Source organism: Fringilla coelebs (genome assembly GCF_963513975.1).
Source record: "Fringilla coelebs genome assembly, chromosome: 23".
NCBI classification, from domain to species: Eukaryota; Metazoa; Chordata; class Aves; order Passeriformes; family Fringillidae; genus Fringilla; species Fringilla coelebs.
Window position 1 is genome coordinate 5,225,025 of NC_140049.1, and position 17,311 is coordinate 5,242,335.

A 17,311-nucleotide genomic window follows, 5' to 3' on the forward strand; every position below is an offset into this window, starting at 1 on the left:
CAGAGCTGGCACTGGTGATGGCTGAAGGCTGGGGACTGGAGGAAAGCACATCTGGAGCAGGTTTGGATGCCTGGCAGGCAGAGATTCAGCCAGAGAGGGCAGCCAGCTCAGAGCTCAGTGCTCACAAAGGATGGATGCTGGTTAGGCATCACCAGCCAGGGTTATCACAAGAGCTAAGCTCCAGGAAGGTTTCTAAGGCACCCTGGAGACCATGGATGGCTCCAGACAGGAATCATGTCCGTGTCCTTAGCACTGTGTCCCCAGATATCCTCCTCAATGTGTTCCTGGCCATTGCAGTAGATAACCTGGCCGAGGCTGAGAGCCTGACCTTGGCCCAGAAGGCCAAAGCAGAGGAGCGCAAACGGCGGAAGATGTCCAGGTGGGTGCTGCCATCCCTGCCCTGGGAGCTCCCAAACGACCTGCTGGCTGTGAGGGGACACAATGAGCTTTCCCATGGCCCCTGCCCAGACTTCATTTCCTGCTCTGCCCTCCTCTCTGCTTAGAGGTTACCCAGAGAAGTCTGAAGAGGAGAAGCAGATGCTGGCAAAGAAGCTGGAGCAGAAAGCAAAGGGAGAAGGGATTCCCACAACAGCCAAGGTCAGTTCTAGTGGAGGTGAGCCTTGGAGGGCTCCTGGGGGGGATGGCCCTGGCTCCCTCCCACCAGCCAGGAAAGACAAAGGCTCGGAGCTGGTGTGGGTCTGGCCTTTTGTCCAGAATCACTGCTCTCCACAGCATGCACTGGTGATGGGGGCCCTCAGGGATGGGGGCTCTCTGGGGCAGGACATGCTGAAACAGCTCCATTGCTGGGGATCCTTTTCCTCCAGTTCATTTCCTTGGCCACAGCCAGTTACCAGTGGCTGGTGCACACCAGAGTGGGGTGGAGCAAAGCAAGTCAGCAGCATCCGAGATCTCCCTTATGTCCACACCAGCACCCCCATGTGCAAACCCCCTCTTCAGTTGTGCTGGCTGTGCTGAGCTGCCTCTGAGAAGTATCTGGCCAGCAGCTACTTTCCTTTCCACTTTCCTGAGGTTCTCTTAGAAGCTCACTCAGGAGTTGCTTCCTATCTTATTCCCCCCCAGGTATATTTGCATGGCTCCAGCACACATTCCTGTTTCCCATCCTCTTTGCGGCCTCCCCTCACCAGGTTCCAGCCTGGGCCAGCACTCCATGTGCTGGCTGCTGTATGGGCCCAATGCAGAGAGGCTGCTTGTCCCACTTGGCTTCCAAGATGAGAGGGTCTGGCCAGCTGGCACATGCAGCTGCACATCCTCCTCTCTGTCTCTCCTTGTTTCAGTTGAAAGTGGATGAATTTGAATCCAATGTCAATGAGATCAAAGACCCCTACCCTTCTGCAGACTTCCCAGGTAAGATTTGTCCCTGGCAGGGCAGCAGGAAGGCTGAGGAGGCACTGCAGAGGGATGGTGTGTGAGGAGCAAAGGATGCAGTGAACTTTCACCAGCCTTGGGGTTCTGAGGTCCTTCTGGCTTGCATGCCAAATCAGGATCATGGGATCAGAAGATTGTCCATAAGGTCATATTCCCTCTCCCTCTCTGGGTGATTCTTTTCTTTTCCCTTTTTCATGGTCACCCTACAGGTGATGATGAGGAAGATGAGCCTGAAATCCCCCTGAGTCCTCGGCCACGTCCCCTTGCAGAGCTACAGCTGAAGGAGAAGGCTGTGCCTATGCCTGAAGCCAGCTCATTCTTCATCTTCAGCCCAACCAACAAGTAGGCATTGCCCCTTGTCCCTGCCCTGTAGGGCCAGGCATGGCCCAGGTGTCTCTGGCACCAGCTGTTAACAGCAGGGTCTTGTTTGAGCATGACAACCAGTTCTGAAGGGAACCAGCTCATGGGGAAAAGCCTTCTGTGTGGAAGGACTGGTACAGACATCCTTTCATGCCTAGGGCCTTCCTGTCCTCAGGGTTTGGCCATAGCCCCCTGCCAGGCTGCCATCACCCTGTCTGATGTCCCTTGCAGCATCCCATGGCATTTCTGTCCCTGGCAGGTTTCGGGTCCTGTGCCACAGAACTGTCAATGCCACCTGGTTCACCAACTTCATCCTGCTCTTCATCCTGCTCAGCAGCATTTCCCTGGCAGCTGAGGATCCCATCCGGGCCGAGTCCTTCCGCAATCAGGTGCCTGCAGAGGTGTGGGGGTTTGGGGTGGGTGGGGGAGACCTCATGGAGACTCCCAGCTCCCCAATCAGCAGGGATTTACTTGCCAGATGCTGCTCCTAGGCTGGCATGCCAACCCTGCCTCTGGCAGGAGGTGCTGGATGTGCTTCCCATTCAGGACACAGCTGGGACAAGGTTTTACTGCTCCGTGTCTCAGTTTACTTCTGGGTGAAAAGATCCACATGGCAGGGTGTGCAGGATTAATTTGGTTTGAAACTGTGGTGGCTTATTGGGGAAGGAGGCATCCTGTGAGGCAGCAATCTGGGCCTCTGGTGTGTGCAGTGCCCATGAATGCTGCTGGCATGCAGCCATGGGAGCCACAGCTCCTGTCTGTCAGGGCACCACTGGGTCTGGCAGGGCCTGGGGATCTCACATGATACAGCTTCCCAGGGCACTTGGGGTTTTTGGGGATCAGATGCTTTCTGGTGGAATTCACCTGGTCACGGGGAGCTTTGTCCCAGCTGCAGGTTGGATCATGCACTGGAGAAAAACAGCAAAACTGGGGAAAGTTCAGGAGTCTTCTTGGTACTGGGTTTAGAAACTGTTGAGCTAGATGGCCTCCCCAGTCCACAGAGTGGACAACTTCAGGATGTTTGAGCACCCTGAACATTTCCCTTGTCACCCAAGTCTCATCCTCTACTGGTGTCTCTGTCCCCAGATTCTTGGATACTTTGACATTGGTTTCACCTCTGTCTTCACAGTTGAAATCGTCTTGAAGGTGAGTCCATGGTCTTGCCATGAGCATGGCCTAGCACATAGGTCTGTGTGGTGTGACAGGTTAGTCAGAGAAACAGGTAGCTTTGCCAGGCATCATCCTAGGAAAGTTGTGAAAATACTCAGTGAAAGATTTAAAACAATTCTTATCTAATCTCTACACCTAGTGTTTGTGAACATGTAGAATATTTATACATGTTTATTAAAAAAATATTTTACCAAAAAGTGTTATTCCTAACCAACCAGTAGTACAAAGACTGTTATTTATAAACCAATCAAGTTCTAAGTGAACAGTCCTACCTATAAATATGTAAAGTTCCTAATAAATCTCACATTATACCTTCTAATCATGAGAGTCAGTGTCACCGGTCTTCAGCCATTCCTAACTCAACGGCGACGGGGCTAGACTTTGTGGCCATGGACACTCCCCCTCCTTAGGCATCCATGCTCCTGAAGGTCTCAGTGAGGAGAAACTTCCAGCTGATCCTCCTGGAGAGTTCATTCATGCAGTCTGGGTGGTGTGTGACCTGTCCCAGAGGCCGTGTGTCCTCTCCACTGAGGTCAGGCAGCTCAGCCAGCTGTGCTGTGACACAGGGACACATCAGCCATGGCACTGGCATTTTTATTCTGACATGCCATTAAGAAAAAGAGAGAAAGAGAAATCAATGAAAGTCTGTGGACAAAAGTCACATGCAAGGGTCAAGGGTCTTTACTAGTCTCCTCTTTAATTTGCTGACTGACTGGGAGAGTTTTGTCTCCAGCCAGTGCTGCACAGAGATTTCCACCTGAAGCCAGTTTCCTGCCTGGCTGCAGAGGTCTGAGCAGGATGGGGTCCCCAGGCCATGGAGCTGTGAGAAGTCCTTCTGCCCTGTCCACCCTTCCCCCTTGGAGGAACCATGCCCCTGAGCCCTGCCCAGCCTCTTTCCTAACTCCTTTTGCTCCCCAGATGACAACCTATGGTGCTTTCCTGCACAAAGGCTCCTTCTGCAGGAACTCCTTCAATATCCTTGACTTACTGGTGGTCGCTGTCTCCCTCATCTCCATGGGATTTGAGTAAGCACCTCCATGTGCCACAGGGTGGGCACCGGGCTGTGCAGGCTGGTGGGGCAGCTGGGGATGGTGGGTGGAGGAGGAGCAGCCAGCCCAGTGGCTGCCCATGTGCCCATCATGTCATGTTTGGGGGACATGGGCCACTGGGAGCATGCCCACAAACTGGTCAAGGAGGTCAAAGGGCAATCCTTGAGTGTCAAATGTCTCTGGGTAGAAATTAATTTTGGATCTGCTTCCTCCAGCTGCCAGTGTCACTTGGCCTTATGCAGGGTGGTGGCTGGTGACATCTGCCATCCTTTATGTGTCCATGGTGTCTGCCATCCCTTGTCCCTCACTGCTGGCCCCAGCCTGCCCTCCTTAGCTGCTTGGTGGGGTTGTGCCAGCCTAGCCTGGGCAGGGCAGTGGCCCCAGCTCAGCTCTGCCTTCCTGCCCAGGTCCAGCACGATCTCTGTGGTGAAGATCCTGCGGGTGCTGAGGGTGCTGAGGCCTCTGCGAGCCATTAACAGGGCAAAGGGGCTGAAGGTGAGTGAGAGGCTGGGACAGGGGACCTCCTCCCATGGCAGTCCTACCCAGAGGTTGTGTGGCAGACATCGTGCCCAGTTCCCAATTCCCACCACCCCTCTGTGGAAGAGGTCTGCCCAATCCCTCTGCTCTGGCAGGCTCCCACTCTTCCTGGAGTGGGAGGGTGTGGGACACAGAGCAGGGTCACATCTGCATTGTCCCCCACCTCTGCAGCACGTGGTCCAGTGCGTGTTCGTGGCCATCAAGACCATTGGTAACATCGTGGTTGTCACGACATTGCTGCAGTTCATGTTTGCCTGCATCGGAGTTCAGCTCTTCAAGGTGAGCTCAGGTGGGCAGGAGGAACCTTCTGCTCAAGCACATCCTGGCCAGGCTCTCCTGGACATCCCCCTGGGGATGGTGCCTGCAGTGCTGGGTCGGTACAGGCTGTGCTCTCCATATTCTGAGCCACAGAAGAGCCTGCAGTGAGGGGAGGGCAGGAAGCACCCACGGTACTGTCAGGTCCAGACACACCTGTAAAGGGCTGCCTCACCTCCCTTGGTGCCTCAGTTTCCTCTTTCTAGGGCAGGAGGCACTTCTGACCGATTTCCTCTGTGCTTTGGTTGGGAAGGGTTTCCTTTCTCACAGTGCTGCTCCTGCTCTCCGGGCCTTGGCTGCTCTCAGGCAGAGCTCAGTTTTATCCTAATAACTGAGCTTAAACTCTGAGCTGATGTGGGAAGAGCTTTCAGGACAGCCAGCAGACTGAGCAGAGCTGTCAGCATACCTTAGCTTTTAGTTAATTCTCTGGGTACTGCTTTCTTCCCTGTTTCCCAGACAGTTGACTCCCAGACAGGGTGAGCTAGGCAGGCCTCAGCTCAGGGCTGTGGGAGGTTGCTCCCATCTCCAGGCAGTGTTTCTTGATCTCAGCCTGGGATTAACCCCAGGTCTGCCATGACTCTGGAAATGTCTTGTGAACTGGTTTGTTTGGCATGCACAGTGGGGAGGGCCAGAGTCTGCATCGAGGTGGTGAGGGGGCACTGACTGAGGGCTGGGCTGGGAAAAAGTCAAAACTCCTCAGGGCTTCTAAAGTCAAAGCAATACCATGGCCTCTTCTGGTGTCTGTTGAATGCAGGGCAAATTCTACAGGTGCACAGACCCATCCAAGCTGACAGAGAAGGAGTGCAGGTAAGAGCTCTCTGCAGCTCCCAGCTGGGCAGTGGCCAGGGCTGGGAGCTGGGGGGATGTGGTGGGGAATGCTTGTGTTCCTGCAGGGAATGCTGCATCCAAAACTGGACCTGAGGTGTCATCCTGTTCTCCCTGTCCCTGGGGATTGGGATAATACCAACATAGCCAGATGGGATGTGCCTGAGCTTGTCTGGCCCTTGGTGCTGAACCAAAAGGCAGCAGCTGTGCTGTTTCACCCCAGAGACACTTTTGGCCATGGCTGTGTGGTGTTTCACCCCACAGACACTTTTGGCCATGGCTGTGTGGTGTCTCACCCCACAGACACTTTTGGCCATGGCTGGGTGTGTGGTGTTTCACCCCAGGGACACTTTTGGCCATGAGTGTGTGGTGTTTCACCCCACAGACACTTTGGGCTGGCTGGGTGCTGCCCTGGGCACGTGGGGACAAGTCCAGGCGTGCAGGAGCTCTGGTGGTGCTGGGATGGAGCCTCCCCCATAACAGGGGCTGCTCCTCAGGGTTCCCTCTGGCAGAGCAGCTTTAAGGTGGTGGAGAAGGAAAGGAGTGGGTGCTGCTGGAGGGTTTGGATCCAGAGCTTTATTCTGGCCCACAGCCTCTGAACCCACAGCAGCTCCAGCAGAATTCCTGACCCCGTGGGTGCTGCTCCTTTAACCCCGGGGAGAGGGGCAGGGAAGGGGCAGGGAGCCACCAGCCAGGTACCGGAAGGGAGGTCTCAAGGGACAAAGGACACCTGGATGGCCCAGTGCTCCCAAGGGTTAAGAGGGCATCCTTTGAATCTGCCAATCACTCTGTGCCCTTCTGGAATGCCAGGATTGACAAACAGTGCTGGGAGGGGAAAGGAGAGGAGACTGACACACCTGGGAGGGAATTATCAGGGGAGGGACCCGAGGTTCTGAGGTAAACCCTGAAATCACAACCCAACACCGGGGGTAAATCAGGAACAAGCACAGGGCTCTGCTCCCCTCCCAGGGCCCAAGGAGGGCCAGGCCAGAGGGGCTGAGGGGCCCTGCCTGTGAGCTCTGTGTCCCCTCTGCTGCAGGGGTCAGTTCATCAACTACGTGGACGCAGACCCCACGCAGATCGAGGTCCAGGACCGTGTCTGGCTGCACAGCGACTTCCACTTCAACGACGTCTTCTCAGCCATGATGTCGCTGTTCACCGTCTCCACCTTCGAGGGCTGGCCAGAGTGAGTGTGCTGAGGGGAGCTCTGTGCTGGGGGCAGGGCACTGCCACGGGGTCTTGGCGTGAACAGCCAGGTGTCTGCTCAGGAGGGCAGGTGCCTCCCCTGAAATGGAAAATGTAAACCCCCTCCCTCCAAATTATTGTAATTTTGAAATTAAGGGGCTCTCAGGCAAAGATATGGCAGTAGGAATAACAGTTTTTTATTAGGGAAGAAAATTAAAATAAAATAAACAATGCAGTAATACAAAACAACACTGCCAGAGTCAGAGCAGTCCCTGTCCCCTGTGTGTCAGGGTGGGGGCACAGCCCCATCCCATGGGGGCTCAGCCCTCCTGCAGTGCCAGCTGTGGTTGTGCTGCAGCAGGATCCTGCACAAGGGGGGAGTTTTCCTCTGCAGCTCCAGGGCTGCTGGAGATGGGCCTGCTCTCCCTCTGGGAATGCAGGGCAGGAGAAAGCTGCTCCTCTGGGAATGCAGGGGGCAAAGGCTGCTGTGCTGTTCCAGGGCAGATTGTATCCAGGTAGGAATGCTTGGCTCTGCCCTGGGCAGAGCATCTCCCCATGGGATGATGGAATTGGATCAGCCCTGCAGGGACACTCAGTGGCCATGGACAGCAGAGATCTCCTGGAGGGAGGATTGTTGGTGGGAGAGATAAAGAAAACTGCCCCATGAACAGCAGAGAACTGCCCAGCTCTGACAGATGGTGATAGAATTCACACCCCCAGCTAACCTGAGACACATGGGCCTTGGCCAGGGTAAAGAAAGAAAAGCTATCCAGGGTGAGAAGCAGGACCAGTCACCCTGGCAGTGGCTGTGGAGCTGGCAAGGTTACCCAGGCAGTCCTGTCCCACTGTTGTTGGATGTCCCCAAAACTCTCAGTAACTTTCAGAAGGAGACATGATCTTTCCCACCCAATTAAGGTTTCTGTTGCCTCGATTTCCCTCCTGTAGGCTGCTGTACATGGCCATTGACACCAATGCTGAGGATGCAGGCCCTATCTACAACTACCGGGTGGAGATTGCCATGTTCTTCATCATCTACATCATCCTCATTGCCTTCTTCATGATGAACATCTTTGTGGGCTTTGTCATTGTCACCTTCCAGGAGCAAGGGGAGAATGAGTACAAGAACTGTGAGCTGGACAAGAATCAGGTAATGGGGCTGCTGGAACAGGACAGGGAGGACCAGCCCTGGACTGGCACCACTGGCTGATTTGGATCAGCCCCTCTTTTGTGGTGATGCTGCAGACACAGATGAGTTGAACCTGCCCCAGGCCTGTTTGCTGCTGGGGCAGGGCCAGCTGGACCCATGTCTAGCACAAAACAAGCCTGAGGGAAGGGCAGAGGGGAGCTGAAACAGGGAATGGGCCTCCCTGGGCAGGTGGGGTGCCCAGAGTGAGCTGGAGCAGAGGGTTGAGCCCAGCTCTGGGCTCCCTGGTACCAAAGCAACATGGATGTACTGGAGTGAGTCCAACAAAGGGCCACTGAGATGATGGAGGGTCTGGAGCATCTAAGGAGGGTCTGGGAGTCAAGTCTGGTACTGAGAAGGCTCATAGGAATCTGACCTATGGGTAAAAACACCAACGGGAAGGTACAGAGGAGACTGAGCCAGGCTCTTTTCAGTTGTGCCCAGTGACAGGAAAAATGCAACGGACACAAACTGAGGAAAAGAAATTCCATTTAAACATTTAAAACCCCTTTTTTTTTTAATGGTGATGGTGGCCAAGCGCTGGAATAGGCTGCCCAGAGAGGCTGTGAAGCCTCCATCTCTGGAGCTTTACACAAGCCAACTGTCCTGGGCAGCATGCTCCAGTTGGCCCTGCTTTGGGCAGCAAACTGTGACTAGACCATCTCCAGAGGTACTTTCTGCTGCCAGCCCTTCTGTGATGCTGTCATGCTGTCATTCTGGTGGGGGACAGCAAGGCTGAAAGCAGCAGAGGCATTGGCAGAGGATGTGGGACACGCTGGGGAGGACATTGGACAGGGACAGCTGCTGGCCCTGGAGTGCTGCCATGCTCCTGCACTGAGGCAGCACAGACAGCTTGAGGGTGATGTGAACCACAGGGAAACCCAGCAGAGATGGCCCTGGGCTGCTGGGGAGGCATCTCAGTGCCCCCTTCACCCCTGGTTCATGTGGTGTCTTCACAGAATTCACAGAATGACCAGGTTGGAAGGGACCCCAAAGATCATTGAGTCCATCCCAGCCCCAACACATCATCCAAACCCTGGCATGCAGGCTTTGTTAAACACACCCAGGGATGGTGACTGCACCACCTCCCCAGGCAGCCATTCCAGAACTTTATCACTCTTTCTCTAAATAAGTTTTTCCTAATATCCAACCTAAATTTCCCTTGACACAGCTAGAGACTGTGACCTCTGGTTCTGTCAGTGCTGCCTGGAGGAAGAGCCCAGCCCCAGCTGAGCACAGGCACCTTTCAGGAGCTGTGCAGAGTGATGAGGGAAGCCCTGAGTCTCCTTTTCTCCAGGCTGAGCACCCCCAGCTCCTTCAGTGGCTCCTCACAGGGTTTGTGTTCCCAGCCCCTCTCCAGCCTCGTTGCCCCCTCTGGATGTGCTCTCAACGTCCTTCCCAACCTGAGGGCCCAGAACTGGGCACAGCACTCCAGGTGTGCCCTCACCAGTGCCCAGTGCAGGGCAGAATGACCTCCCTGCTCCTGCTGGCCACACCATTCCTGATCCAGGCCAGGAGCCATTGGCCTTCTTGGCCACCAGGGCACACTGCTGGCTCCTGTTCAGCCGGCTGTGGACCAGCACCCCCAGGTCCCTTTCTGCCTGGGCACTGTCCAGCCACACCATCAGGGTGCTCTAAGCTGGTCCTGGGAGAGCCTGGGGAAATGCTGAGACAAACAGGCAGGTTGTAGGGGTGAAACCAAGGGCAGCATGGCCATCTTTGGAGGCAAAAGGTGACTTTGGAAGCTTGTCCCACATGGGTGTTTATCGGTGCTAGGATCCCATTCTGCCCCCCCGGGGGACTGAGCTCCATGATATCAGAAGGCTAATTAATGACTTTATTATACTATAACTATATTACAAACTATTACACTAGCAAGAACTGTCACTAACTAACAGAAAACCTGTGACTCTCTGCCCAAGAGTCCCAATACACACACGTGGATCCAGTTGGCCAATGAACCCAAAACACCATCACCAAAATCCAACCAAGCAATCACCTCGGGTAAACAATCTCCAGAACGTTCCACATGGGCACAAGCACAGGAGCAGCAAATGAGATAAGAATTGTTTTGATCATTCTTTTCTCTGCTTCTTTTATAGCCTTTCTCAGGAGAAATTCTGAGAAAGCTCATTCTCTCTCTGTTCAGAGGACAGAATGCCACAGGTGCTCTGGGGTGTTTAGAAGGAAGCACAGCAGTTCCATTCCCTGCCCTGTGTGGTTGGGATGGGAGAGAAGGGTGCTCCAGCTTGGGGCTGTGGGGGTGTCATGGTTTGATGCTGGTGCAGTGCCAGTGCTCTTATGAAAATATATTCTCTTTAGTGTTTGCTGTGAGATGTGACCAGAGATAGAGCAAAGAAGGCTCTAGCTCAGGAATAAAGGAAAAAAGAACTTTATTAACTTACAATATATAAAGGAAAACACACACACAGAACTCAGAATGAAAACTTTCTAAAAACATTCCTCCTCCCTTCCAACTTGCAGGGGCTTTCACCTCTTTTCTCTGGCCTACCTCACTCTGGCCACATGGCTTCCTGTCCCCCACCCAGCCCCCAGCTGGGCCGGGGAGCTCTGCCCTCTTTCACCAACTGGAACTATGGGAGTTTTCTTCTGGGAGTTCTTTGCTTTTAACTCTCTGTTCTCAGAGGAATATCTATGCCTTCAGTGGCTACACCAGGTGCCAATATTTAAGTTTCAGCACTGATGGGTTTGACCACAAACTCCCAAAAAGCTCACTGTCTTGGTTTGGAAAGCCAGGTGCCTGCTAAGGAAGGCAGGAGCCTCCCTTGAAATGGAAAATGTAAACCTTCTCCTCCCCTCCAAATTGCTATGAATTTTAAAGTAAGGGGCTCTCAGGCAACAAAAATATGGGAGCAGGAAATAACAGTTCTTTTAATAGGGAAGAAAAATAAAAGGATAAAATAAACAATGCAGTGAACTAAACCAACACTGACAGAGTCAGAACACAGCCTGACACCCTGTGGGTCAGGGTGCTGGCAGCAGGGCCATTGGAATTGTGGCTGCAGCCCTCCTGCAGTGCCAGGGGTGGTTCTGCTGGAGCAGGGATCCTGGAGAAAGGTGCAGTCTGCCTCTGAAGATCCAGGGGCAGAGGCAGCTGCTGTTCCTCTGGGAATCCAGGGGAGAAGCTGTGCTGGTGCTCCAGAATCTCCAGATTATATCCGGGTAGGAATGCTTGGCTCCTCCCTCTGGGCTCACATCTCCCAATGGGATGCTGTGGCCCTTATCAGCCATGCAGGGACATTCAATGGCCTCTTATCAGCAGGTGTCTGCCCAGAGGGAGGAGTGATTGTGATCACTCAGAGAGAGATAAGGCAAACTGCCCACTTGACACAAGACAGCTGCCATACAGATGGTAATATGACATATCCTGCCCTGCAGTCTGGAACACTCACTTCCTTTCAAACTAAGACAGGGGGTGTGCAGCGTGGCTGGGGGTGCTGAGTGTGCCCGCAGTGGGCTCACAGCTGCCCTCCCTGTGTCCGTGTGTCCCTGTGTCCGTGTGTCCGTGTGTCCCTGTGTCCCCAGCGGCAGTGCGTGCAGTACGCGCTCAAGGCTCGCCCGCTGCGCCGCTACATCCCCAAGAACCCCTACCAGTACCAGATCTGGTACGTGGTCACCTCCTCCTACTTCGAGTACCTCATGTTCTTCCTGATCCTGCTCAACACCATCTGCCTGGGCATGCAGGTGAGGGCACAGGGCTGGTGGAGGGGTGTGTGTGAGGGTGCACAGGCTGGCTCAGCCCTGCCATCCCCAAGAGAGCCTCTGCACGGGGGTTTGCTCATGGTGTGAGGTCTGGGTCAGGGCCTCTGGACCAAAATGGGACTGGTGGGATGTGGGGAGCCCAGAGAAGGGGCTGCAGGGGGGAAATTTCCTTTGTGCTGAGCCATAGGCCTGGCTGTGGGAGGGGGCTCTGCATCAGCACACACATCTCTGAGCTCACAGTGGAGGCTGGATCTGCTGTCAGCTAATGGCTTCCTCTGCCTTGTCCTCAGCATTACAACCAGTCTCCAGAAATGAACCACGTTTCAGACATCCTCAACGTGGCCTTCACCATCCTCTTCACCCTGGAGATGGTCCTCAAGCTCATGGCCTTCAAAGCCAAGGTGAGAGAAGAGCATCATCAGCATGGAAAGCTGGCCAGGCCAGGGGGTCCATTTATCCTGGGCATCTCTTGAGTACAAGCACTCCCAGCCCTGCAGCTCCAGAGAATTTCTCCTTACAAGACCATTAAGGGCCCTCATGCGTAGGACCTTGGAGTTTCTGGAGGGGCTACTGCTTGTCAGGGCTACCCTTGCTGGCCAAACCCCACCCAGTCCAGTTGGACATAATTCCCATCTTAAGTGTCAGGGCCATAGTGGGGTCATAGCTGCAGCTATCCTGAACCACCCTCCTCATCTCACTGCACTGCAAGTCAGGACCAAATAACCGAGCAGAGGGTGCAAGCTCTGACCACCATCCCTTCTTCTGAGGGTCAGAGTCACTGAAGAACCTTCTGGTTCCTCTGTGTCCTCCTTGACTTACAGCCTTGCATGTTCACTCTTCTTTGTCTCCTCCTTGACAGGGCTACTTCGGGGACCCCTGGAATGTCTTTGACTTCCTCATAGTGATTGGCAGCATCATTGATGTCATCCTCAGTGAGATTGATGTGAGTGTCCAGGGGCACGGGGCTGTCCCCACCCAGGGACCTGCCCTGGCCCGGGGCAGGAGTGCAGGATGTGTCCAGCCCTGCAGGGGGATGGTGTCCTCTCCTCTCTGCCTGCTCTGCTTGGTTCTGAGGAGGGACAAGCAAGGATCAGCACATGGCACGAGCACATGGAGAGCACAGCTGTGGCCCTTTCAGCATTAAAGCACAATTTAGACATCCCCAACTGCCCAGCATGTCACACTGCCCCCTCCCCTCTGGTGTCCTGAATCTGTAGGCACTGGAGTCCTGTGGAAAACAGGCACTCAGGACTAGCCCATCAGCAGCAGGCTGTGTGCCAGCCCCTGCCCCACTGGACAGGCATCCACACATCCAGCCTCAGATCAACGCAGGGGGGACTAAAAGGGCTCCCACAGCTCCCACAGGACTCTGCTGGCCCAGGGGAACCACCAGACCCATCAGATTTCCAGGCATTTGCTTTGTGTGTGTCCCTTTACAGGGCAGCCCCTACACACAGGTGGTGTGTGTGAGCTCCAGCCATCCCTGCAGGAGCCCTGCAAGCTGTGGGGCTGGTGCCTCAGGCAGTGCCTGTTTGGTGGGTGCTCTGCTGGCAGCATTTCCAAAGCAGGGCTAGGAAGCCACCAAAGCCCTGCCTTCCCTGGCACTGGCACATCCACACCTGTGTCTGGCCCTGAAAATGCCCTGAAAGTGCTGTGGGAGGTGTGTGCTGCCTTCAGCAGAACTGATGGGGCTCCAGAGGCAGCTGTGGAATGGGGGAGATGCTGGAGTGACCCTCTGCAGTGGCTTGGCAGTGTCTCCTCAGAGGGGCAGGGCTGGCTCTGGCACTGCTGCTGCCTCTGCCAGCCTGCACAGGGTCACCTTCCATCTTCTCTGTGCAGGAAGGTGAGGTTTCCAGAGACCCTTGAGAGCAGTCACCTTCTTCTCTGCAGGGTATTCCAGGCCTCACAGGGCTGGGATGAGCAAAACCCACCCACCTTCCCCTCCTGTGAGAGCCCTGTGCCCCTCTCTGCACAGCCCTGCACATCAGTACAGCCATCCCCTGGGCTTCTCAGCCTTCATCATCTCCCAGGTTTCCTGCCAGTGCCAGCAGCTTTTATCTGTCAGCTCCTCCTCATCCTCACCAGCTCTCTGCACCTGTGCCTTGGTTTCCCACTGCCTGTCCTTCCCCAGCCTGCTCTCAGAACTCAGAACTGAAGTTCAGGCATTGCTCAAGGCCCTGGATTCCACAGTGGCTTTCAGTCCCTCTGGAGCAAGGGACCAGTTCACCACACACCAAAATCCTGCTGGCCTTGAGATGGGGATGCCCAGGACCCACCAGGAGGAGCCTGGTGCCCTGACTGGGCTGGCCCAGGTGCTGTGCTCTGTGTGCTGCAGCTCTGTGGACAGCAGCAGGGCTGTGCAGAAGGCCAGGCAGAATTTGGGGAATGATCTCTGTGGCCTGAGCTCCCCAGGTCCTTTCCTCTGTGTCTGTGTCCTGAGGGTCTGTGGGGATGCCCAGGACACACCACAGGAGTCTCGTGGTCTGTGTGGTTCCTTGCTCACCCAGATGCAGCCTCTGCCTGTCAGCAGTCACATCAGCTTGTCCCTGAGCCTGAGGGATGCTGGGGCTCTGCTGCCCTTCCCCAGGCCCCTCCTCTTCTCCCCAGTTTCCATCTTTCTCTTCCTTCTGTGTCTGTGTTCTCTCCTTTGTCCCTCCCTGCCTCCCCTCTGCTGACTCTCTTTTCTCTCTCTCCACAGACCATCCTGGCACCCAGTGGTGGGCTGTACTGCCTCGGGGGGGGCTGTGATGGCACTGTAGGTACCAGCTGTGTGTGCCTGCATCCCTCCCTGCCCCTGCCAGCCTTTGCATGTGCCCTGCGTGTCACCGAGGCCACCACACCCAGCTCCTCCCTCTGGGCTGTGACTCTGCCCTGGCTGGGGGGGATTGGGGTGACTCCCCACACACACAGACACCCCTTCCCCCCCTGAGGGGTGCAGGGCTCTTCCCCAGCCCTCCTGGGGCCACCTGAAAGCCCAGCCCTGCCCTCACCATCCCATCCCCTGGAACTGCCATAGGGCAGGAAAGGTGGCCTTGATCCTTCTGCCATCACCCTGCCTGCCTGAGGCCTGGAGGGAGGCAGCCTCTGACAGGCAGAGAAATGGAGAGAACAATCCCTGCCCTGTGACAGCCAGAGAAATGGAGAGAGCAATCCCTGCCCTCTGACAGGCAGAGAAATGGAGAGAGCAATCCCTGCCCTCTGACAGGCAGAGAAATGGAGAGAGCAATCCCTGCCCTGTGACAGGCAGAGAAATGGTAAAAGGGGACAATCCCTGCCCTGTGACAGCCAGAGAAATGGAGAGAGCAATCCCTGCCCTGTGACAGCCCAAGAAATGGAGAGAGGGACAATCCCTGCCCTGTGCCCTCCCCCAGGGCCAGCTGTGTCCCCTGAGTGCAGCCCCATGTCCTGGGAGGCTGAGTGAGCCAAGCCCTGCACTGGTGGCCAAAGATCACTGTGGGAAATAGAATTGTAGAGAATTTTCAAAGCTTTACAGAAGGTTCATTTACAGCATGGTGTAGCACAAGCTGATTGGCCAAGAAATGCTTTTAATGTGTTGTAATTAGGAAAAAGTCAGCTTCTAATTGTGACAGCATGAATTATAACATCTGTATTGCCTCACCCTTCACAGGAGATTAAAGACAGAATAAAAATAGGTTAGATTAAAAACAATAGATTAAAAAGAATAGATTAAAATAGAATAAAAGTTTTTAAAACCCCTCTCAGTTACCCCATGTCTAAGTCAGGAAAAGACCTAATGCAACAGCTGACCAAGGGGCTGCAGTGGCACTGGGGTGGCCTGGGTTGGTGTGAAGGTGTGGAGGAGCTGACTGCAGGGTGCCATGTGCCACAGCCTCTGCCCAGGGCCCTGGGGCTGCGAACTGCAGAGTGCAAACTGCTCTGCCCAGAGCCCAGGGATGGGGATTGGTGTATGGTCCCCTCCAGCCAGGTCTGACAAGCTCTTGAAGATCTATATCACACCAAGATAGCTCAGCTACCTTAGAAGGCATAAAATCAGCAGGGTGGCTTCTGTGGCAGTGTTGGAAACAGAAAAGTTTTAATTAAAGGCAAAATGACAAAACTCTTTACAGAGGAAAACCCAGCCAGGTGCAAGAGGTTCTTGCTCCTGGTAAAACACCTCACAAAAGCTATTTGTTTCTTTGTTCTCCTCTTTTTCTAGTAAATTGCTCAGGTGGGACTTTTTAGCTCCTGTCCTGTTAGTTATCCTTAAGTTTGAGGTGAAGTCCCCCAAGTCCAATGAGGTGTCTTTTTACCTAATCGAGTAGAGAAACTTCTGGGTTTTTCCTTTTTAAGGAGACAAAGGGGAGTTTTGTCACTCTGCCAACAGAGGGCACATTTCTACAGAGGATGGGGATGGGGATGGGAATGGGGATGGGAATGGGGATGGAGATGGGGATGGGAATTGGGATGGGAATGGGGATGGGGATGGAGATGGGGGTGGGGATGGGGATGGGGATGGGGATGGGAATGGGGATGGAGATGGGGATGGGAATGGGAATTGGGATGGAGATGGGGATGGGAATGGGGATGGGGATGGGATGCACTGGGGCTGCTGGATGCTCCTGAGCACTGCATTCACTGGTGGGCACGAGGCACCAGGAGAGTGAAAGGCAAAAGAAGGAGGTGGGAGAGGAGATGGAGATTTTCAGTGCAGCCCTGGGAACTGGGAAGTGTGATGCTGAGGAAGGTGGAGCTGCTGGGAGGGGTATTTACAGTTGGATTTTGTTGCCCTGGAATAGCTGGGAGTGGGTGGCCTGGGTGATGGAGCCAGAGGGGTCCATGGCAGCAGTAAAGCTCTGGCAGGCTAAGGGGCAGTGGGAAAAGCATCCCAAGCAGGGATGGAGTCCAGGCAGGCAGTGCCAGCAGGGTCTGTTCAGGTCCTGGTGGCAGAGACTGGCTGAGGCTGTGCCATGCTGGGGCTACCAAGGGCACAGGTGACCCCAGCATCTCCAACCACCACTGTAGGTGCTTCCAGACAAAACCCAGTCCTTTCATGCCAGGAGCTGTTCCTCCTGCCTCACCTCCTGCCTGTCCCCTCTGCCCTGACCCCCTGGCTGTCATCCCTTCAAGGGGGATACCCACAGAGAGCTGGCATCCCTGCACAGCCAGCTGACATGGGCAGCACCCTGCAGAGACACCTCTCTTCAATCCCTCCTTTGGTTAAAGTCCTGCTGTGACATTCTCAAAACTGCCCTTCTCTGCTTAAACAGCTCTCATTAACCCTTCCTGTGCCTGGTGCCCACCCTGCACCTCACTCTACAAATACAGGACGTGCTGGGCAAGACTCTGGTGGGACTGAGGGTGTCTGTGGTGGCCCTGTGACCCTCAGGGCTCTCCCAGTCCGTGTGGCAGCATGCCTTCCTTCCTGCACGATCCCAGTGTCAGAGTGTGAGCGTGGGGGCCTGGGGAGGTGGGGGAGAGGAGCCAGGGGGGAAATGCCAGCACACCTCTGCAGTGTGACCCTGTGTGCAGGCAAGGGCAGCATGGCTGGTGCCTGGGGGTGGGATCTCTTTGCCCTTCCTCCCCCAGGACCTGGAATCCCTGCCTTGAAGGCCTGGGG

General features: G+C 54.9%; 1 protein-coding gene across 1 annotated transcript in view; it reads left to right on the forward strand.

Annotated features, from left to right (window-relative positions):
- The window catches only part of CACNA1S (calcium voltage-gated channel subunit alpha1 S), a gene marked incomplete at both ends in the record, with an annotated part of 58,355 nt that overhangs the window by 26,009 nt on the left and 15,035 nt on the right, over nt 1-17,311 (forward strand). Inside the window, 16 exons of the mRNA XM_084220743.1 lie at nt 265-379; nt 504-597; nt 1,296-1,365; nt 1,596-1,728; nt 2,006-2,135; nt 2,833-2,892; nt 3,835-3,941; nt 4,373-4,460; nt 4,674-4,781; nt 5,572-5,624; nt 6,682-6,828; nt 7,773-7,974; nt 11,557-11,715; nt 12,024-12,134; nt 12,593-12,676; nt 14,432-14,488. Coding sequence (XP_084076869.1) covers nt 265-379; nt 504-597; nt 1,296-1,365; nt 1,596-1,728; nt 2,006-2,135; nt 2,833-2,892; nt 3,835-3,941; nt 4,373-4,460; nt 4,674-4,781; nt 5,572-5,624; nt 6,682-6,828; nt 7,773-7,974; nt 11,557-11,715; nt 12,024-12,134; nt 12,593-12,676; nt 14,432-14,488 — 1,718 coding nt within the window. The remainder of the gene's footprint in view (nt 1-264; nt 380-503; nt 598-1,295; nt 1,366-1,595; nt 1,729-2,005; nt 2,136-2,832; nt 2,893-3,834; nt 3,942-4,372; nt 4,461-4,673; nt 4,782-5,571; nt 5,625-6,681; nt 6,829-7,772; nt 7,975-11,556; nt 11,716-12,023; nt 12,135-12,592; nt 12,677-14,431; nt 14,489-17,311) is intronic.